Source organism: Phocoena sinus, chromosome 21 (genome assembly GCF_008692025.1).
Source record: "Phocoena sinus isolate mPhoSin1 chromosome 21, mPhoSin1.pri, whole genome shotgun sequence".
NCBI classification, from domain to species: domain Eukaryota; kingdom Metazoa; phylum Chordata; class Mammalia; order Artiodactyla; family Phocoenidae; genus Phocoena; species Phocoena sinus.
Genome location: NC_045783.1, coordinates 9418705 through 9437756, shown reverse-complemented (window position 1 = coordinate 9437756; position 19052 = coordinate 9418705). Strand labels below are relative to the sequence as shown.

At 38.6% G+C, this 19052-nt stretch overlaps 1 protein-coding gene across 1 annotated transcript in view; it reads right to left on the bottom strand.

Annotated features, from left to right (window-relative positions):
* The window catches only part of CSMD1 (CUB and Sushi multiple domains 1), a 1813702-nt gene that overhangs the window by 405716 nt on the left and 1388934 nt on the right, over positions 1-19052 (bottom strand). Inside the window, exon 11 of the mRNA XM_032618622.1 lies at positions 14827-14930. Coding sequence (XP_032474513.1) covers positions 14827-14930 — 104 coding nt within the window. The remainder of the gene's footprint in view (positions 1-14826; positions 14931-19052) is intronic.

Here is a 19052-nt window from a genome sequence, read left to right as displayed (position 1 = left end):
ACCACTGCAACAAAAAGAATAAAATACCTAGGAATAAACCTACCTAGGGAGACAAAAGACCTGTATGCAGAAAACTATAAGACACTGATGAAAGAAACTAAACATGATACAAACAGTTGGAGAGATATACCATGTAGTTGGATTGGAAGAATCAATATTGTGAAAATGACTATACTACTCAAAGCAGTCCTCAGATTCAATGCAATCCCTATCAAACTACCAATAACATTCTTCACAGAACTAGAACAAAAATTTCACAATTTGTATGGAAACACAAAAGGCCCCGAATAGCCAAAGCCATCTTGAGAAAGAAAAACAGAGCTGGAGGAATCAGGCTCCCTGACTTCTGACTATACCACAAAGCTACAGTAATCAAGACAGTATGGTACTGGCACAAAAAAAGAAATACAGATCAATGGAACAGGATAGAAAGCCCAGAGACAAACCCACACACATATGGTCACCTTATCTTTGATAAAGGAGGCAAGAATATACAATGGAGAAAAGACAGCCTCTTCAATAAGTGGTGCTGGGAAAACTGGACAGCTACATGTAAAAGAATGAAATTAGAAAACTCCCTCACACCATAAACAAGAATAAATTCAAAATGGATTAGAGACCTAAATGTAAGGCCAGACACTATAAAACTCTTAGAAGAAAACATAGGCAGAACACTCTATGACATAAATCACAGCAAGATCCTTTTTGACCCACCTCCTAGAGAAATGGAAATAAAAACAAAAATAAACAAATGGGACCTAATGAAACTTAAAAGCTTTTGCACAGCAAAGGAAACCATAAACAAGACCAAAAGACAACCCTCAGAATGGAAGAAAATATTTGCAAATGAAGAAACTGACAAAGCATTAATCTCCAAAATTTATAAGCAGCTCATGCAGCTTAATAACAAAAAAACAAACAACCCAATCCAAAAATGGGCAGAAGACCTAAATAGACATTTCTCCAAAGAAGATATACAGACTGCCAACAAACACATGAAAGAATGCTCAACATCACTAATCATTAGAGAAATGCAAATCAAAACTACAATGAAGTATCACCTCATACCAGTCAGAATGGCCATCATCAGAAAATCTACAAATAATAAATGCTGGAGAGGCTGTAGAGAAAAGTGAACCCTCTTGCACTGTTCATCGGAATGTAAATGGATACAGCCACTATGGAAAACAGTGTGGAGTTTCCTTAAAAAACTGAAAATAGAACTATCATATGACCCAGCAATCCCACTACTGGGCATATACCCTGAGAAAACCATAATTCAAAAAGAGTCATGTACCACAATGTTGACTGCAGCTCTATTTACAGTAGCCAGGACATGGAAGCAACCTAAGTGTCCATTGACAGATGAATGGATAAAGATGTGACACATACATACAATGGAATATTACTCAGCCATAAAAAGAAACGAAATTGAGTTATTTGTAGTGAGATGGCTGGACCTAGAGTCTGTCAGACAGAGTGAAATAAGTCAGAAAGAGAAAAACAAATACCATATGCTAACACATATATATGGAACCTTAAAAAAAAAAAATGGCTCTGAAGAACCTATGGGCAGGACAGGAATAAAGACGCAGACGTAGAGAATGGACTTGAGGACACGGGGAAGGGCAAGGGTAAGCTGGGATGAAGTGAGAGAGTGGCATGGACATATATACACTACCAAATGTAAAACAGATAGCTAGTGGGAAGCAGCCGCATAGCACAGGGAGATCAGCTCGGTGCTTTGTGTCCACCTAGAGCAGTGGGATACGGAGGGTGGGAGGGAGATGCAAGAGGGAGGAGATATGGGGATATATGTATATGTATAGCTGATTCACTTTGTTATACAGCAGAAACTAACACATCATTGTAAAGCAATTATACTCCAATAAAGATGTTTAAAAATAAAAAAAAACAGTCACACAGCGGCTGCTGTCAGCCAGTGAGAAGAAACACTCAATTCATTGACTGAAGTCAATGTGCTGACAGAAAAGCATGTTGAAAGAGAAAAAGTGTAAGAAAAAAAATCAATTGAACCAAAACAAATGCCTCTAATCAAAGAGGAAGCTTTGCTTTCAGCAAAGTTGTTTCAGGGATATGAGCACATGATTTGCCCTATCAATCACATCATTTGTGAATCAACACAACCTTCTCACCTGAGGCGCTACAATGTACATGATTCTTCAGAAGAAGATGAACAACGCCTAATACACGTTAAGGAACTCACACAGTATTACATACAAATTGAAAAAAAGGAAGTATTTCAGTGAGTGATGTGCACTCATGAAATATGAAAATGTACTTCTTTCTGAAGATTTGTCTTCATTGGAAAGACTGTTCCCTTATGTTTGGTTGTTCTATTTGTTTGTTTGAAGAGAGATTTTTTTTTTCCCTATGCATAGATTTTATTGAAGTGTAACATACCAAAAAGGGCACAAAGCATGAATGTCTGGCATTAATGTCTTCTTTGACTTATAATTATAAAGCTATACCATTCTTTCTTCTGTTGGTTAGTACTTAGAAGGAGTATCTTTTGCTAGCCTTTTGCTTTCAACTGTTTTATGTATATAAATATTTCATGTTTGTATATGTAAGCATCAAATACTTATTTTACATTATTGTTGATTTACTTATTTTATTTATATTATTTTTATCTAATCAGAGATTTTATCCTTTTATTTAGAATATAATTACTAATAAAAGTTCATTTTTCTTTTTTTCTCTTTTGATTAGTCAATTTTTAAAATTGTCCCTTTAAGCTAACAGCGTGTTTCTTTCCCCCAAGACTTCAAAGATATCATTCTGTTGTCTTTTTACTTTTTTTTACTTTATATTGAGAAAACTTCCGTTGAACTTATAGTTGCCGTTTTGAAAATAACATTTGTTTATACTACTTGTAAGATCTTTCCTTGTCCTGTTTTTCAGAAGATTTATAATAATGTGCCAGGCTGAGGTTTTTCTTGAATCTCTATCCTGATGTCTGTTGTCAATATTGGAAAATTCTTGGTGATAATGTCTTCAAAGATTAGTTATGTCCCATTTTCTCTCTCTTTCTCTTCTTCAATGCCAATTACACACATATTTTCTGTACATTTTTTTTCTGCTTCAGGTTGAATATTTTCTACTAATCTATCTTTCAGTTCAAGCCACATCTATTGAGTTCTTTATTTCAGATGTTGTATTTTTTAATTTTTAAAACTTTCATTTGGTTTGTTATGAATTCCGGTTTTCTGGCAAAATTCTTGATCATTTATATTCTGAAATATATAAATCATAGTTAATTATCAAAGTCCCTTAGTGATAACTATAATATCTAGATGTCCTTTTCCTTTTGTATTGTCTGTCTCTTGGTTTTGGATCATTGGGTGTTATTTCTAGACATTTTGGTTGAATGCTAGACTTTGTGTTACGCCATCATAGAAGCTATGTGTGTTGTTATCTTCCTTCTTGGAGGATTTAATTTTCTTCTGGCAGTACGAGTGACCACCTTGATTCAATCAGTCTTTAGAAGGATTCCAGACTTCATTTCAAGGTTGTTGATTTCTCAGTGCTTACCCCTTCTTATGTCACAGTCCACAGACTATAAATATATGCATTTATACATTTCATCATTCATCAACAAGCCATATAATTTTACCTCTTCCACATTCCTTTCACCATTTCTTTCTGTCTCCACTTTCTCAGTTTGAGTGTCTCATAGCAACATCACTGAAGTAGCCTCCTAATTTATCCTCCTGATTCTTATATCACTTCCCCCCTACCTTTGATTTAATTTTAAGTTGTTAAAAACTTATCATGTAGAAATTTTTCACACACTGAAAAGATTTATACTGTCAAGTTAACTATTTCAGAAATACCTCTGAGTGTAAATATTTGAATTTATTTTATTTCTGCACTGGACTTTATTTTAATACAGTCTTATGTTAGTCTATTGATTCACATAAAACTAAATAAGCAGGTACTTGGCTACACTACAAAGTTTCTTCAATCGAAGTCAAATTAAGATGATTTGTAGGACTTCCCTGGTGGTCCAGTGATTAAATTTCCGTGCTTCCACTGCAGGGGGTACGGGTTTGAACACTGGCCTGCGAACTAAGATCCTGCATGCTGCACAGAGTGGCCAATTTTTTTTTTTAATTAAGAAAATAATCAAAATAAAGATGACTTGCATTACTCAAGTTTTAGAATTTAAGCAACTGATATATTTATGAAAATGACTGTAAGACAGCTTGGTACAATTAATTATTTAACATGTTTAAAAAATTACTTGAACATTCAAAAAGTATTTTTGTGTTAATTTTTTAATATCTTACAAAATTATTTTAGAATTATTTAAAAGAAAAGAAAATATTTCCCTTTTGGTTCTTTTTTCCAGAAGTATTTTAGTTTGCTAGCACCAATGGAAAAAATATGTTTAAAATAATGAAGCAAATATTGTTAACCCTGTGCAACTGTTTATCTGTTGGAAACAGGATCTTTTGTTTCCATAACTGAAAAATAAAATAAATGCTAGTTTTGGTAAAATACTTTAACAGCCATCATAACACATAAGCTATAATTGCTTTCTTTAAAGCAGTTTTATTTTCTCCCAAAATGACTTTCTAGTACATAGTGTTTTAAATTAAACTTAAAAATAAAATTACTCCAATGAATCGCTAAGAAATTTAACTTGTTCGAAAACGATAATAAAAATGCCTTTGGGAAACAGAGCCATCATATTGGATGTGCCAGCTCCCCACTGCCCTCCCCTCCCATTGCTCAACCTGTTGCTCCAACCATGCTGGCGTTTTTAACCATTCTCCAAAAATACTGGCACTTCTCTGCCTCCAGGTTTTTGGCAAATCCTGAAATCACTGCCTGGAGTGCCTATGCTCCCTGGATAAGGAGTTCTTACAGTATTTGAGGATTCTCACTTGGCATTTCTTTCTTTTTGTTTTTTGTTTTTTTGTTTTTGTTTTTGCGGTATGCGGCCTCTCACTGTTGTGGCCTCTCCCGTTGCGGAGCACAGGCTCCGGACGCGCAGACTCAGCGGCCATGGCTCACGGGCCCAGCCGCTCCGCGGCATGTGGGATCTTCCCGGACCGGGGCACGAACCCATGTCCCCTGCATCGGCAGGCGGACTCTCAACCACTGCGCCACCAGGGAAGCCCCTCACCTGGCATTTCTTAACTCCCTTAGGTGATGCAGGTATTTTTTTTCTCTAGGTCACTGGAGAACCTGCATACACCTCACCGAAGACAAACATTCACAGGCATCTACTTCCTCCTTCTCCTACCGATTTCTAAACCTTCTTGAGTGCAAGCTGATGTCACTTGGCCTTTAATCCCCAGACTCTTGCGTATAAAATGCACCATTTCTTTGAACAAATGCATAAATGAAAATGTAAATTAATACCCATTAAAATTCATTAAATATCTACATGTTTAAATTTCATAGGAATATCTGCAACTAATGATTTAAATTTTTGTTTGATCTTAGCATACCAAGGACTTGGTATTTGAGGTTCTGTTGAAGCTCTGCCTTTAATTTACCCTGTGGTTTTAGCTAAATTATTTTACATCTATGTCAGTTTCTTCATCTGGGAAATAACTGTATTAAATTACCTTAAAGGAATCATTCAGACCTAAAATTCTCTTATCTTTTTGATAGAGTTCAACCATGGTCGAGCTGTCTTAACCTCAGTGGTTTGATATGCCTCCTTGCAATCAGGATCAGTGTTGAACTGAAATCAGCAGTATCTTTGACTGTATGTTCCAGCGTATTGAATCATTAACCCAAAAGGAAGGAAATGACTTTTGATTACGTGTTTGTTCCTTCCCTGCAACCAGGGCATACTGCATCGAGAGAACAGCTAAAGTCTATCACGTGAAAATGGTCATTGTTCTTTAAAGCTTAACTGCACCCAAGTGAGGCAGTAACTTCGTGATGCTTTGGTTGCTACTAATATTACATCGTATACGAAAGCCATCTCATTTCTGGACAGGTCTTCTTTTTGGCCCTTGTTAAATGATTCAACAGTTCTATCCTCACATGCATGAAATACATCTGCTGGAAAGGGATTGTGAAATCAAACTGGGTGCTTTCACTTAGCACAGCACCATGCAATTCCCACACTGCTGTGTGTGTCAGTAGTTTGTTCCTTGGTACTGATGAACAGAACTTCCTTGTATGAATATACCAAGGTGTGTCTATCTATTCACCTGTCCAAGGACATTTACGCGGTTTCCAGTTGTTTGGCAATTATGAATAGAGTTAACTCTATTCATGTAGGGCAAATTTTATTTCTTTAGGGTAAATACCTAGGAATGGGATTGCCAGATTACATGATAAATAAGTACTTAACTTCGTATGAAACTGCCTAACTGTTTTCCAGAATGGCTGTACCATTTTACATTCCCACTTGCAGTCCTAAAGAATACACAGTGTACAATTCTATTTATGTGATATTCTCAGAAAGACAAACTATAATGATGGATAACAGATCAGTGCTTCACGGTTTAAGGTGGGAGAGGGTATCACTACAAAGAGAAAGCACAGTTTTGAGGGGTGACAAACTTCTGTATCCTGATTTTGCTGGTCGTTATACAAATCTATACATGTATTAATACTTACAGATCTGTACTCCAAAAAGTCTATTTTACTACATATTCATTAAAGAAATAATCTGTCCAAACCTGGAGATTTAAAAAAAAACAAAACTCTTGAGTATGCCACAAAGTATGAATTTGATGCAAAGTAACACCTGGAGAACATCAGACCTGCATCCTATTGGCAGGTACCTGAAAGGAAAGTGGTGTGGGAACCTTTAAAGCACACCTTTCAATTGTAAATTGGGCAGTTAGAAAGTAAATGTTACTCACAAGTTAAAACCTGACCTAGCTTTGTGACCTCCTTGGAGCGGTGGGATAGGGAGGATGGGAGGGAGGGAGACGCAAGAGGGAAGAGATATGGGAACATATGTATATGCATAACTGATTCACTTTGTTATAAAGCAGAAACTAACACACCATTGTAAAGCAATTATACTCCAATAAAGATGTTAAAAAAAAATTAAAAAATAAATAAATTAACTAAAAAAAAAAACCTGACCTAAAATTGACCTATTTTGAAGTCTTTGCATTTTTTAATATCAATAAATTTCATAAATTCTGAGAAAGTATAGGAAATGCAGAGTTATTTAAAATATAAATGTTAGTTGGCTGTTTGCCTTGATTGGGTTAATACAGTGTGTGCCGGAGACTAATAAGGAGAGGTTAAGACACAGTGTGTGATCTGTGCAGCACGTGACGAGAACCATGCCCCCCAGGGATGGAGTAAAACGCCTTTAGGAAGAGTCAGAGATGCCCTGATACAAACCTTGGTAAAAGGTGGCAGAGTCATAAGTGGACGTCATCATTAAACATACCGAGGCAGAAGGGATTTAAATTCTGGTCTTGGAAGGATATGCTTGTAATCTGACGTTTTGCACATCTTTATGTGCGATATTGACCAGACCCGGAGAGCAAATCTGCCTGAAGGCAGCCCTGATCAGAGTTAAAGGTTCTCGATCCACCAGCATCCAGCTGGCTCCTCGTGCAGGGGACTTCCAGGCACGGCTATTTACACGACATGTACTGGAACAGAATGCTGAACAGGTGAAGAGGAACAGAACTCTTTTACCTCAAGCTGACTTTGAAAAATCACCCAAGGCAGTGGTTTTATAGAATAAATGATCATATTATTATATATAAAGTTAAATAAACCTGGAGATCAACAGTACATACACTGAAGCTGATAGAATTTCCCCACTGGCACCAACGTGAAATTAGAGCAAGCTTTTCAGTGAGTGTGACTCCTGCACACATTTCATTCAAATGCGACAGCTTTTATTCACCGTGCTGGAATCCATTCTAGCCAGGTGGCATAGAAGATGACGTTAGTTACATCAATGGTCTGCCATCATCAGGTTAAATCCACTAAACAGTATCAGAATTGTTAAGCCTTTCTATGTGGAGCTGTAGACAAAATATCTAATCCAAACTTCTATCTTTCACTTCAAAGAAAAAAGTTTACTAAGGCCCATAATGAAGTTATTTTATAGACTTCTGTTACTGAGTGCAGCCCAGTCGAGTTAAAAGTATTTGGACACGGACACATTTTTTTCCATTCTCTTCCTTGATAAGCTCAGATATAAACCCTCAAAATGGCATAAGACACAACCAGGAGAGGACTCTGAAGGCAAGCTGGTTTGAGACTCCAGGGTCAGAGAACCAACACAGTGCAGGCTGTCTGTGTGCCCACCCCCCTCAAAACAGAGGACCACGAGACCTGGTGTTTCCTGAACCCTGACCGGGCAACAGAAGGCTCCAGGTAAGCTCCATCCTCACGGGGATGCAAGGGGTATCCCTCAAACAACATAAGGAACACCAGCACCACCAGCATGGGGGACGGATGAAGGGACCTTGGTAACCACAGGTGTCCAGGGCAAGCCTTCACCTTCCCCGGGGCCCGAGCCTCCCTTTTCTGAGTAAAGAAACGGAGGCAGCAGAACCTGTGAGAGAGACCAGCCACACCAGTGACCCAATCCAGGAAGACTCTGTCTCTGCCAATCTGAGACTGAGATGCCCCTTCCCTCCCAGAGATAGGGGCAGAGGGAGGGGTGAGGGGACAAGGGGTGAGATGCAGAAGGGAAGCAGTGATGGGGGTTCCCACCAACCTCTCCCCACCAGCAAGGACAAGTGTGAGTCCCACGGGCACCAATCAACCAAGCAGACCCAGACAATGCTGTACATGCTCTGACAGTGAGCCTGTCACTGGAACCCCTGCTGACACAAGTTGGCCGAGAACTGCGTGTTAAGTCTAGCCAGGGTGACTGTCTGCTAAAATAAGAGGTTTATATAATTCCCAGTACATCCTAACATGACAGACAAAACAGCCTGGGTCCGATTATCATACCAAGAACCAAGAAAATCACAACTTCAACAAGAAAAGACAACCAACTGACAATACCTAAAATGAATCAGATGTTGAAATTACCTGACAAGGATTTTAAAGCAGCCATTGTGTAAATGTTTCAATCATTTACAAATTCTCTGCAATCAAATAAAAAAACAAACAAACAGATGATCCCAGCAAAGAAAGAGAAGTTACAAAAAAGAACCAAATGGAAATTACAGGAGTAAAAATACAATAATAGAAATTAAAAGTAACTAGATTGGCTTATAGTAAGTAGAGCGGAGATGCACGATGACATGTTAACTTGAGAAGAGGTCTATAGAATTCGCCCACACTGAACAGCAGAGAGAAAATACAATGGAAAAAAAGTGAACAAAACCTCAGGGACCTGTGGGTCAAAAACAAAAGGCCCAACATCTTATCATTCGAATCCCAGAAGGAGAGAAAGAGAGTGAGGCTGAAAGGGGGTTTAAAGAATTAATTGCTGAAAACTCAAATTTGGGGAAACACATAACCTACAGTTCTAAGATACCAAGTGAACCTCAAACAGGATAAACTCAAACAAATCCATGTTAATTAAACAAATCCACCTCATTAAACCTTTGAAAACTAAAGACAAGGAACAAAATCTTGAAAACAGCCCAGAAACCAGTTAGGCAGCCTGCTGTCTCCACGGCCGTAAGTCAGGTTCCCCTTGTCTTCCTCTAGCAGAGGGAAGAAATACCTTTGTCAAAAGTTTGTCAGGAGACAATGCGGGTCCAGACAGATTCAGTGAATGGCAGTTCAACTCCTCTTCCTTCTTCCTTTCTAGTACATTCCATTTCCAAAGACAATTCTGAGCACCACATATCTCATTATATTAAGGCAGAGATAATAACTACAGTAATACAATACTATCTTCACCACATATCTCATTGTATTAAGGCAGAGATAATAACTACAGTAATACAATACCATCTTCTCTTTGCATCATACTTTTCACCTTTTCAAACAATGTTTCATTAGCCGTCTCACTTTACACTTACAACAATGCTTCCAGCTTGCAAAGTTGGCATGAGATGGGGAGCTGGTCTTGCTGCCCTGGAGGTCTTGCATACCCCTTACTGTTTTAAATGCACTAAGCCCCCCAAAAGAGAATGACTGTGCCTTTGAGGTTAATTCAATATCAAAAACACAAAATACACCTTTAAATGGTTTTGACTGATGAATCGTGGACGGGAGATCCTTAGCTCTCCAGGTTAACAGTGTAGCAAGCAAGACATGCATTTCCTGGCTCCTTAGAGAAAACTGCCACATTGAGTCAACACTGGGGATGTAAGTGGCAGAACAGCTGGAAAATGACTCAGGCTGTCTGGACTCCAAATTAGCTGGAACTAGTCTCCCCGAATCTCCATCAGGTGCTGCCGTTGGGCTGCGCTTCCCTGGGACCTATGCATTCTTCTCCTCTGCAGGAAGGTTCCCCAGAGACCACTTCCAGGGGCGCCCAAGGCCGCAGGTCAGTTTGCTTTCCCAGACACCCCAGAATAGATGGAATCCCAAACCTAAAATGTGTGTGTCCAGTGGTCCGGCTATCTCTCCTCTGATAGGGCTGCTGGAATAGAGAACTTAGGCACCATGGAGTGTCCAGAGAGCAGCAGCCTCTGCTAACGCGCCCCAGCGTGATAATGAAGGTCAGGAAGCCTCTGCCTTCTCCACTTGCAGACCATCCCCTCAAAGCCTACTGTTACCCACCTCTGAGTCCTGCAGTGTCTGAATTTCAATAAATGTTTCTTCAAAGAATCAAGGAAGAACATTTCCCCATAAAGAGACAAAGGAGGAAACCTAGCAATGGATGAACTTCACTTCAAGAATAGAGCTTTTAGGATTTGAGTCTGATCTGCACTCTCATATGTGTCCGTGCTCACAGGCAATGTCATTATGAGAATGATTATATGAGGAAAAAGAATTCTGATCATGTGGCTCCAGAATTCTAAGAATCTAAGGAGTGTACTTGCTTTCTAATTTTGAAAAATGGGTTTTTGCCTAGAGAACGTCTAGGTAGCTACCTTTATGTGCTTATTCCTAACATAAATTGCTCAAGCTTTCCCCAAAGCACTGAGATGTACTGTGATCAACTCCTCTGATAATGTCCAAAGAATACATAGACATACACATCAGTTTTCAGTGTCTGCTTTGTTACTGCTGTTGTGTACTCTTTTAATAAAAAAGGAATGATGCCCCTTCGCTCAGCACCCGCAGACAATAGCAGAGGTAGGTGGAGGGCTACCATATGAGGGCTGGAGCCACTTCTAAGCCCAAGAAGCAACTTAAGAACAGTGGACCAACCAGCCATAGGAAACAACTAGTATCCTTATTGGTTAATAGACAAGTGTAGTCAGGCAGAGGCAATACTACTCGCTCACAGATTTCCCTGATACTGACTATTCATCCCTTACAGAGATGGGCACTTAAAACCTGCCACTGGTGCCTGCAATCCCCAGGACATCCTGAAATTAATGCCATGTCCTGGTCACCACTGCTAGTAACTGCAAAGGTCAGAGGAAAGTCGTGAAGAACAATGTCTCTGGATGCAGTTTTTCTGAAAGTTAAACTTGAGAAAATTACCAACATATATTCTTGGAGAGATCTCAATAGAGATTTGCTAAGTGAGTTATTTAATTTTGTTTTAAGTCTGTCATTCTGTAAAAGTAACCTGAATAAATTCATCCATCTCTTGGGAAGACTCGGCTATTGAAAGAGTCCCCCTAACATTCAGTTGTTCTCTTTTTGCGCCAAGAAAGTTGAGAAAATAAAAAGCCATTAACAGAAATTAGAATTTTTAAAAGCATATTTAGGATGAGCCAGTTAGACTATCTCACTTTCTAGATTTCTCCTGAAAATTAAGATCTGAATAGAATTCCACAGGCCCCCTAAAAAGGGGAACCTATAAAATATTGAGCTTGAGGTAGTAAATATCAGCTACCCACAAACAAGTTTCTTAACTCAAATTTTATCTGAAATATGTATCATGATAGTCAATGATTCTATATACTGTCTAGTATATAACCATCTCAGCTCATCTGCCATTTCTCCAATTAGATTTTAAACTCCATGCTGAGACTCACGTCTGACATGTAAGTACTCAAAAATATTTGTTGCCGTATTCTCTAAAATTGCCTGTTTATCCAAAGACACCAACTGTGATTCTCTTGTTTTTTCTTTTTCTGTAATTTTGTATACTAAGGAAATATATCAGTGGCTTTGCTTTTCTCTACTGAAGATGATTAAATGCCCAACTGATCTTTGTTACATTATGTTTCCCAAAGGGCATCTCACTTTGATTCAGTTGACTGTTTAGTTTTTCCTTTATAGATGTGAGCTATTGAGAGGAGGTTCTAATAACACTTATGTCAAGGTAATACATAGTTTGCTATTGCTCCCTTAACAACAAATAGCATTAAAAAATGGGTGTATGGCTTCAGATCTTTAATAGTGACCTAAGGGATTTTATATGGCATTACTTTTCTACATTTATGTTCTACGTTTTGCATTTATTTGAAAATTTCTCTCATTTGTTTTAATGATATCTCTTCTTAAATTAGATGTTATGGTAATAATAAAGCTATTTCATGTGTGGTTTGTATTTCCTGGCTCTCCAGTGCATTCACATGCACTATTTCATTTTGCTCCTTACCACAGGCAGGAAAAGTTTATTATACATATTTCATAGCCATAAAAGCAGAGGTACAGAGAGGGTCACAGATAGTTAAGAGCAAAGCTAGAGCCAGAAATTCCACCTCTGGCATCCTGGCCTCACTGCTGTCCACTGTATCAGTGACTACAAGTACCGCTCCAGACCAATGCCAGGCTGTGTGCACACAACTGACATGGAAGATTGCAAACAATACAGATATCTGTCCCCACCCTGCAGGAATCCGTATTTTTATAAATAAATGCAATTTAAAGCTAGTAATTGGGCAAAAAAAGAATAACCATTTGGTAAGAGTGTGGGGAAACAGGGACCTTTACATACTGTGGTGGAAGAGAAAATTGATATAAACTTTTGGGGGGATTATTAGAAAAGCCTAATGATGTAAATGAAGATGCTCCTAACTCCTGAAATTCCTCTCCTGGAAATTTTCCTGAAGGCATATGAAACAAGTATGACAATTTGTACAAAGTAGTTTACTGCATAGCTGCTTAGAAATGCAAGATTACAGGGGGATAGAGAAAAGACAAAGGCTATCAATGAGAATCAGTTAAAAAACATGGCACATCCACATGTAATGATAAGGAATACAGACACTGGAGGAGGATCACGGAGTCTGAACTCCTGCTAGAACAAACGCTAGGTTTGTGAATGCGGGTAAATCTATCTAAGCCTCAGTTTCATCATTCATATGATGAAGACAGTATTAACCCCTAACTCACAGGATTTAGGTGAAGACCAAACAAGATAGTATGTATTAGGCATCTAGCACAGTGCATGGTATATAAGAGGTACTCAATAAATGCTATGAGATTACTACTGCTACTATTATAATTATTATCCTAAGTCATGGGCCAGTAACATGATTTTAATTATTATTAGTAGTAGCTATAAAACATGAGATAAAGATATATACTGATAGGGAACTACATCCAAGATACAATAAAGGAAAAGAGAATGTCCCCAATGCCATCAGAGTGCGGGTCCACCAATTTTAAAGGCACAGACAGATGTTCACTGCAGAACTTTTTACAACGTGAACTACCTCATAAGTAACTGCTAAGTAAGAGAATGAGTGGGTGTAACGGCCACACCTCTTCTTGTTGTTGTTTTTCCCTAGCAGAATAATACTTTGAAGTTGTCCAGGGCAAGCTTTCTCACAAATAAAGAGAAAATCTCAGCCTCGTATAAGCAGACTAAGAGAAAAATCCTGCAGAATGACTTCCATTAGTGAAAGTAGTTTCGGGAGCCCCTACAGGAAGCTGGCTGTGCAAGGTGCGAACGCAGAGGAAGAGGCTGCAAAGACATTGCCTTCTGCACTGAAAACACTGAGGAATGAAGATACCCCTGGGTCATGGTTTTAATATTGCTAGAACAAGTCTCCTAAAAACTGTCCTATCAATATTAAAACCATGACCCGGGGGTATATTCACTCCTCAGCCTCAACTAAGAAGTCCACACGCCACAACTAAAGATCCTGCACGCCGCAACGAAGATCTGCGACTAAGATCCGGAGAAGCCAAAATAAATAAGTAAATAAATATTTTAAAGAAGAAAAAAAAAAAACTGTCCAGACTATCCTCATGGCCCTGCATCTGGAAGAGGCTGACAGTGTCCAGGGCGAAGTGGTGCAGACTCTCTCATGAGTCCAGTTGCCAATGGACCAGCGTAGGGATCTGTGTGCTGATGTTCACAGTGGGGCTGCTACTGTATTTGCCAGGACTCTGGGTACGGAAGTCCACAGATATAAAGGGCGCTACCACACTGCTCTCCCCACGCTCTCTGCTACTTTTAGTATGCAGCTCTACAGAGCACAAGGCTTTCAGAAGATATATGGCCTTATTCTAGAAGATACTTGTACTTCCCCGAACACTGACAACATAATAAGTAGAAAGAGAGGGGCGGACAAGGAGCAGTTGAGTTGAGAAACTCATCACCTCTACTTTCTGCTTTTCCATATAGTCTAATCTTTTGCCATATTTTTCAATGATTTGAAATAAAAAACACTGCCACAGATAGAATGCAATCCTGAATTAGTCCTCATCTGAAATCAGATTTAGAAACTACTAATTTAGCCATACGTGGCATTTATTAAACTTCTGGGTGGGAATGGAAAGTCTGCACCAGGATCTCAAGGACACATCCGTGTTTGCACAGATAACTTCCTGTTCTGGGAAAGAAGAAACAAGGGAAGATACACTTACACATACAAGACGGTTCTGGTATCACCCACTTTCCCAGCATCGCCCACGGTTAGAGTGTCGTAGCCTCTTTCCAGCTCAAACTCCTCAAAGGCAAGCTTGATGACCTAAATCAAACACAAGAGAGAATTACTTAGCATAACAGGAATTTCACATAATGCAAATATCCAGTTGTAGTATTAATTTTGCTCCATAATTTCACTGTTATTTCAAATGATTTAAAGTTGCTTTTAAAAATAATAATTGTATATATTTGAGAGCCCTCGATCATAGAATTCTATGGAATTCAAAATTGCTATTACTCCAAAGATATTTATCATCCGCTCTAAAAATGAAATTAACCCATATTGTATTGATACTTTAAATCAAATATTTATTGTCACATAGTGTTCGGAATGACCAATAGGTAAATCAGTATAAGCAAAATAAATGGGGACTGCAGTTAATGAGATATATTTTGAGGATACCTAGAACACCAAGGAATAGATATTTTTAGTGTGATGTCTGCAGATTTCATGTATGTACCAATATTAACATACGAAAAAGACCTTCTGAGGCTAGAAGTTGTCCTCTACATTTAACTTTGCAAAGTCTTGTCTTTTTTTTGTCTTTTTTTTAAATAAAGAACACTTTGTCTAGGTGTTCAACACCATTTAGATAAGACCAGTTTGTGTCTGACACATGGATATGTTAGAATACTATGAACTTCTTTCTTCTCATAAAAGAAATGCTTCCTTTGTTGACCAATATTGTGATAAAGGGGGAAGAGAGTCTGAGGTGTCACAAAGTTAGGCTGGAACCCTAGGTGACAAGGAGAAATATATATATAGATAACAGATAGATATCTGTAACATGAAGAAGAGAGAGAGGTAGAGGCTATCACAGACAGATGAAAGAGACAGATGGATAGATGGACAGACAGATATGATGGATAGATGAGATAGGTAGATAAATGACAGAGGGGGAGAGAGAGAGAACAGGAAGTACAGAAACCATAATATTGGAAATACATTTTAATGGGATCTACTTCAGAGTAAATCTGAAACTCTGGAATCCTGTAAAAAACATTAAACGCCTGTTCATTAAACCTGAAAGAAAGACTTAAGTGGTACCAGGGGGAAGGCAGGCTTCTGATTAATATCCAACTTGATGTGTACAATACCGAGCAGGCTCTAACCAGGTGCTTTCCCAAGCAGTGCTAATATGGGATGCATTAATTCTGCTATTGGAAATTCTTACTAAAATTAGTGGTATAGCTGTTATGATTTACTTAAAAAAATCTACTCTTTCAAATTTCAGCGTTTGTCTGAATACATTATTTTAGCAATCTAATTTGAAACAGTTGTAGAGGTTCATGACTGTTGCAGACCAGTATCAACATTGCATATGAAGCCCAACACCCGAGGATGGTTTTATTTCAATTTCTGTGTTCCCATGGGCCGATTTATAAATGTCCATGGTGGTACAAGAAAGAATAAAAGGACTAAAGAATCATGCAACCTGGAGGTTCCCATCACCTTTTTTGACACATTTACTCTGTCTTGACTTGGGTAACAGCCTGCAGTGAAGCAATGATAATCCATTCAGGCCTGAGGGTCACGGTTGGCAGATTTGTAATGAGTCACAGATAGGGGGTCTCACTTCATAAATGTGTTTTCATTATGGGTGTAAAAATAACCATTCTGTAATTCTTTCAAGCCAAAGCAAAGGGTGTTGGAGAGGTGTTTGTCAGGGTTCAGACTCAACAATCAGCCTCTGCTGATAGTCAAAGGACGATCTTTATGCTATTAATGCCCCATAAAAAGAGAAAAGGTGGACCCAATTTTGTGTAAAGAACCTCTCGTTTGTCAGAAAATATGGCATTCTATAAATATACCTGGTAGTAAAACAGAAATACACATCTGGAATGAAAGTTGCTGTCATTTCTCAGTGACAAGTGATGTTGATCGGAGAATTCATTTTTTAATAAAAACTGTATATAAGGAGTATAGCATGATGATTTGATGTACATATACATAGTGAAATGATTACTACAGTCAAGCTAATTAACCCGTCTCCTCACACAGTCACCCTTTGTGTATATAGTGAAAGCACCTTAAATCCATTCTCTTAGCAAATTTCTAGTCATCAATACAGTATTATTAACCATAGTCGCCATGCTGCCCATTAGATCTTCAGATTTATCCATTCTTCATAATTGTAACTTTGTGCCCTTTGACCAATATCTCTCCATTTCCCCACCTTCTCATCCCTGGTCACCACTGTTCGACTCTCTGCTTCTGTGTATTTGACTTTTTTAGATTCCACACATAAGTGAGATCATGCAATTTTTTCCTTTCTGTGTCTGTCTTGTCTCACTTAATATAATGTCTTCCCAGTGCATCCATGTTGTTGCAAATGGTAGGATCTCCTTTGTTATTAAGGCTGAATGATATTCCATTACATGTATATACATCACATCTTCAACCATTCATCCATTGATGGACACTCAGGTTGCATCCACGTCATGGGTATTGAGAATAGTTCTGCCTTATGTTTTTAAAGTGTGAATGGTTCAGTGGCATTTAGTCTCAATGGTCCCTTTAGCTCCACATGTGCGCGCATGCACGCACGCACGCACGCACACGCGCACACACACACACACACACACGTGCTCTTCCGTGTCTTGACTGGTCCCTGCAGCTGGCCTTGTACATGCTGCTCCACATCCTTCAAGTCTCTTCATGAAGTCTGTTCTTGGTGGTGTCTCCCCTGCCCATTCTGTCTAAGACGTCAGTCTCTTTGTCAACATCCAGGCTACTCCTTTCATGATGTTGCACTTTTTGAAATTTCTTGCTGGTTTGCCCGTACCCTCTGCCTCACCTCCTTCATGGTACATGCCCTGAGGGCAGGTGCTACGCCCTCCATCTGCTGAGGACAACTGACTCATTTTTCAGGATGTACTGAATACCTACTCTGCCCAGGTCCAAAGAGAAGATGCACCAAGTTCTAGCCTTCAAAAAACTTAGAGTTACAAGGGGTATCATGATAAACACAAAGTAATTATAGAATTTTTTACTTTTCCAGACAAATATTCCTTAATGACAACAAATCAAATAGGAAGGAAAATGAAAGAAGGACAAAGTTCTGGAATTCTAAAAGCTTAAGACTCACAGGGGGTAGTTTGATAAACACAAAACAATTATAGAATTTAACATACAGATTCAGGCTTCTTAATGACAACTGATGAAATCCTTTACTTTTTCAAATTCCAAACAGAATCTCAGAACTGTGAGAAAAAGATGCTGTTCAGTCTAGACTCTGGTGTAATTTTTAAAATACATTCTTGGTATTTTGTAATATGTTCTTTTCTCCTATTTAAACTAAAAAGACTCAAAAAGTTTGAACCATTTCTCCTTTCCCTACCCCCTGCTTCTGGCAACCACCAATCTATTCTCTGTATCTACAGCTTGTTTGTTGTTTTTTAGATTCCACATGTAAGAGAGATGAGATGGTATTTGTCTGCCTCTGTCTTTGACTTATTTCACTTAGTATAATGCCCTCCAATCCCATCCGTGTTGTGGCGGGATTCATCCCTTTTCATGGCTGAATAATATTCTTTTATACATAAAGTACATATGGTGGCAGGGAAGTAATGGAATTAAATTACATTTGCTTATATTTTCTTACTAGAGGATGACGAGGGTCAACAGTTTAGTGTGACCAAATGTGGAATACAGAATCTAAGCAGGCTTAAAATTACTTGATATTCTGACACCTCTGTTTTCACAGGAGGAAAATGAAAGCCAGGGAAGATGATGGCCTTATTCTGCAGTTATTAGTCAGAGGTTTAGATCTCAAACTGGGAAATCCTGAGTCTCGATGTAGTTTTTAGATTGTTTCCCACACGTTCAAATATAAATGAAGAAGATAAGAGTAGAGGTTATAAAACTTAATTCTATTTTCAAACTTCTTTCTTTCTTATAAACTACTCATTTAAAAGTATTTCTTCGAAAGTTTTAGCTACTGTAGTCCTGTTTTCTTTCTCTGATCCCAATCTAATATGCCTTAGTACTATAGCAATGTGGCAGTCATTTCCTACATGCCAAGTTGGCCTCTGGTAATTAAGCATCTCTAGGAAGACTGTGCTGTGTGATGACAGGTGGTCCAGTGAAAGACACCACAGGCCAGTGAGAGGAAGGTGCAGGACAGGCCGTTCTCAGGGTGCGGCGGGTGCCCAGGGAAGGAAC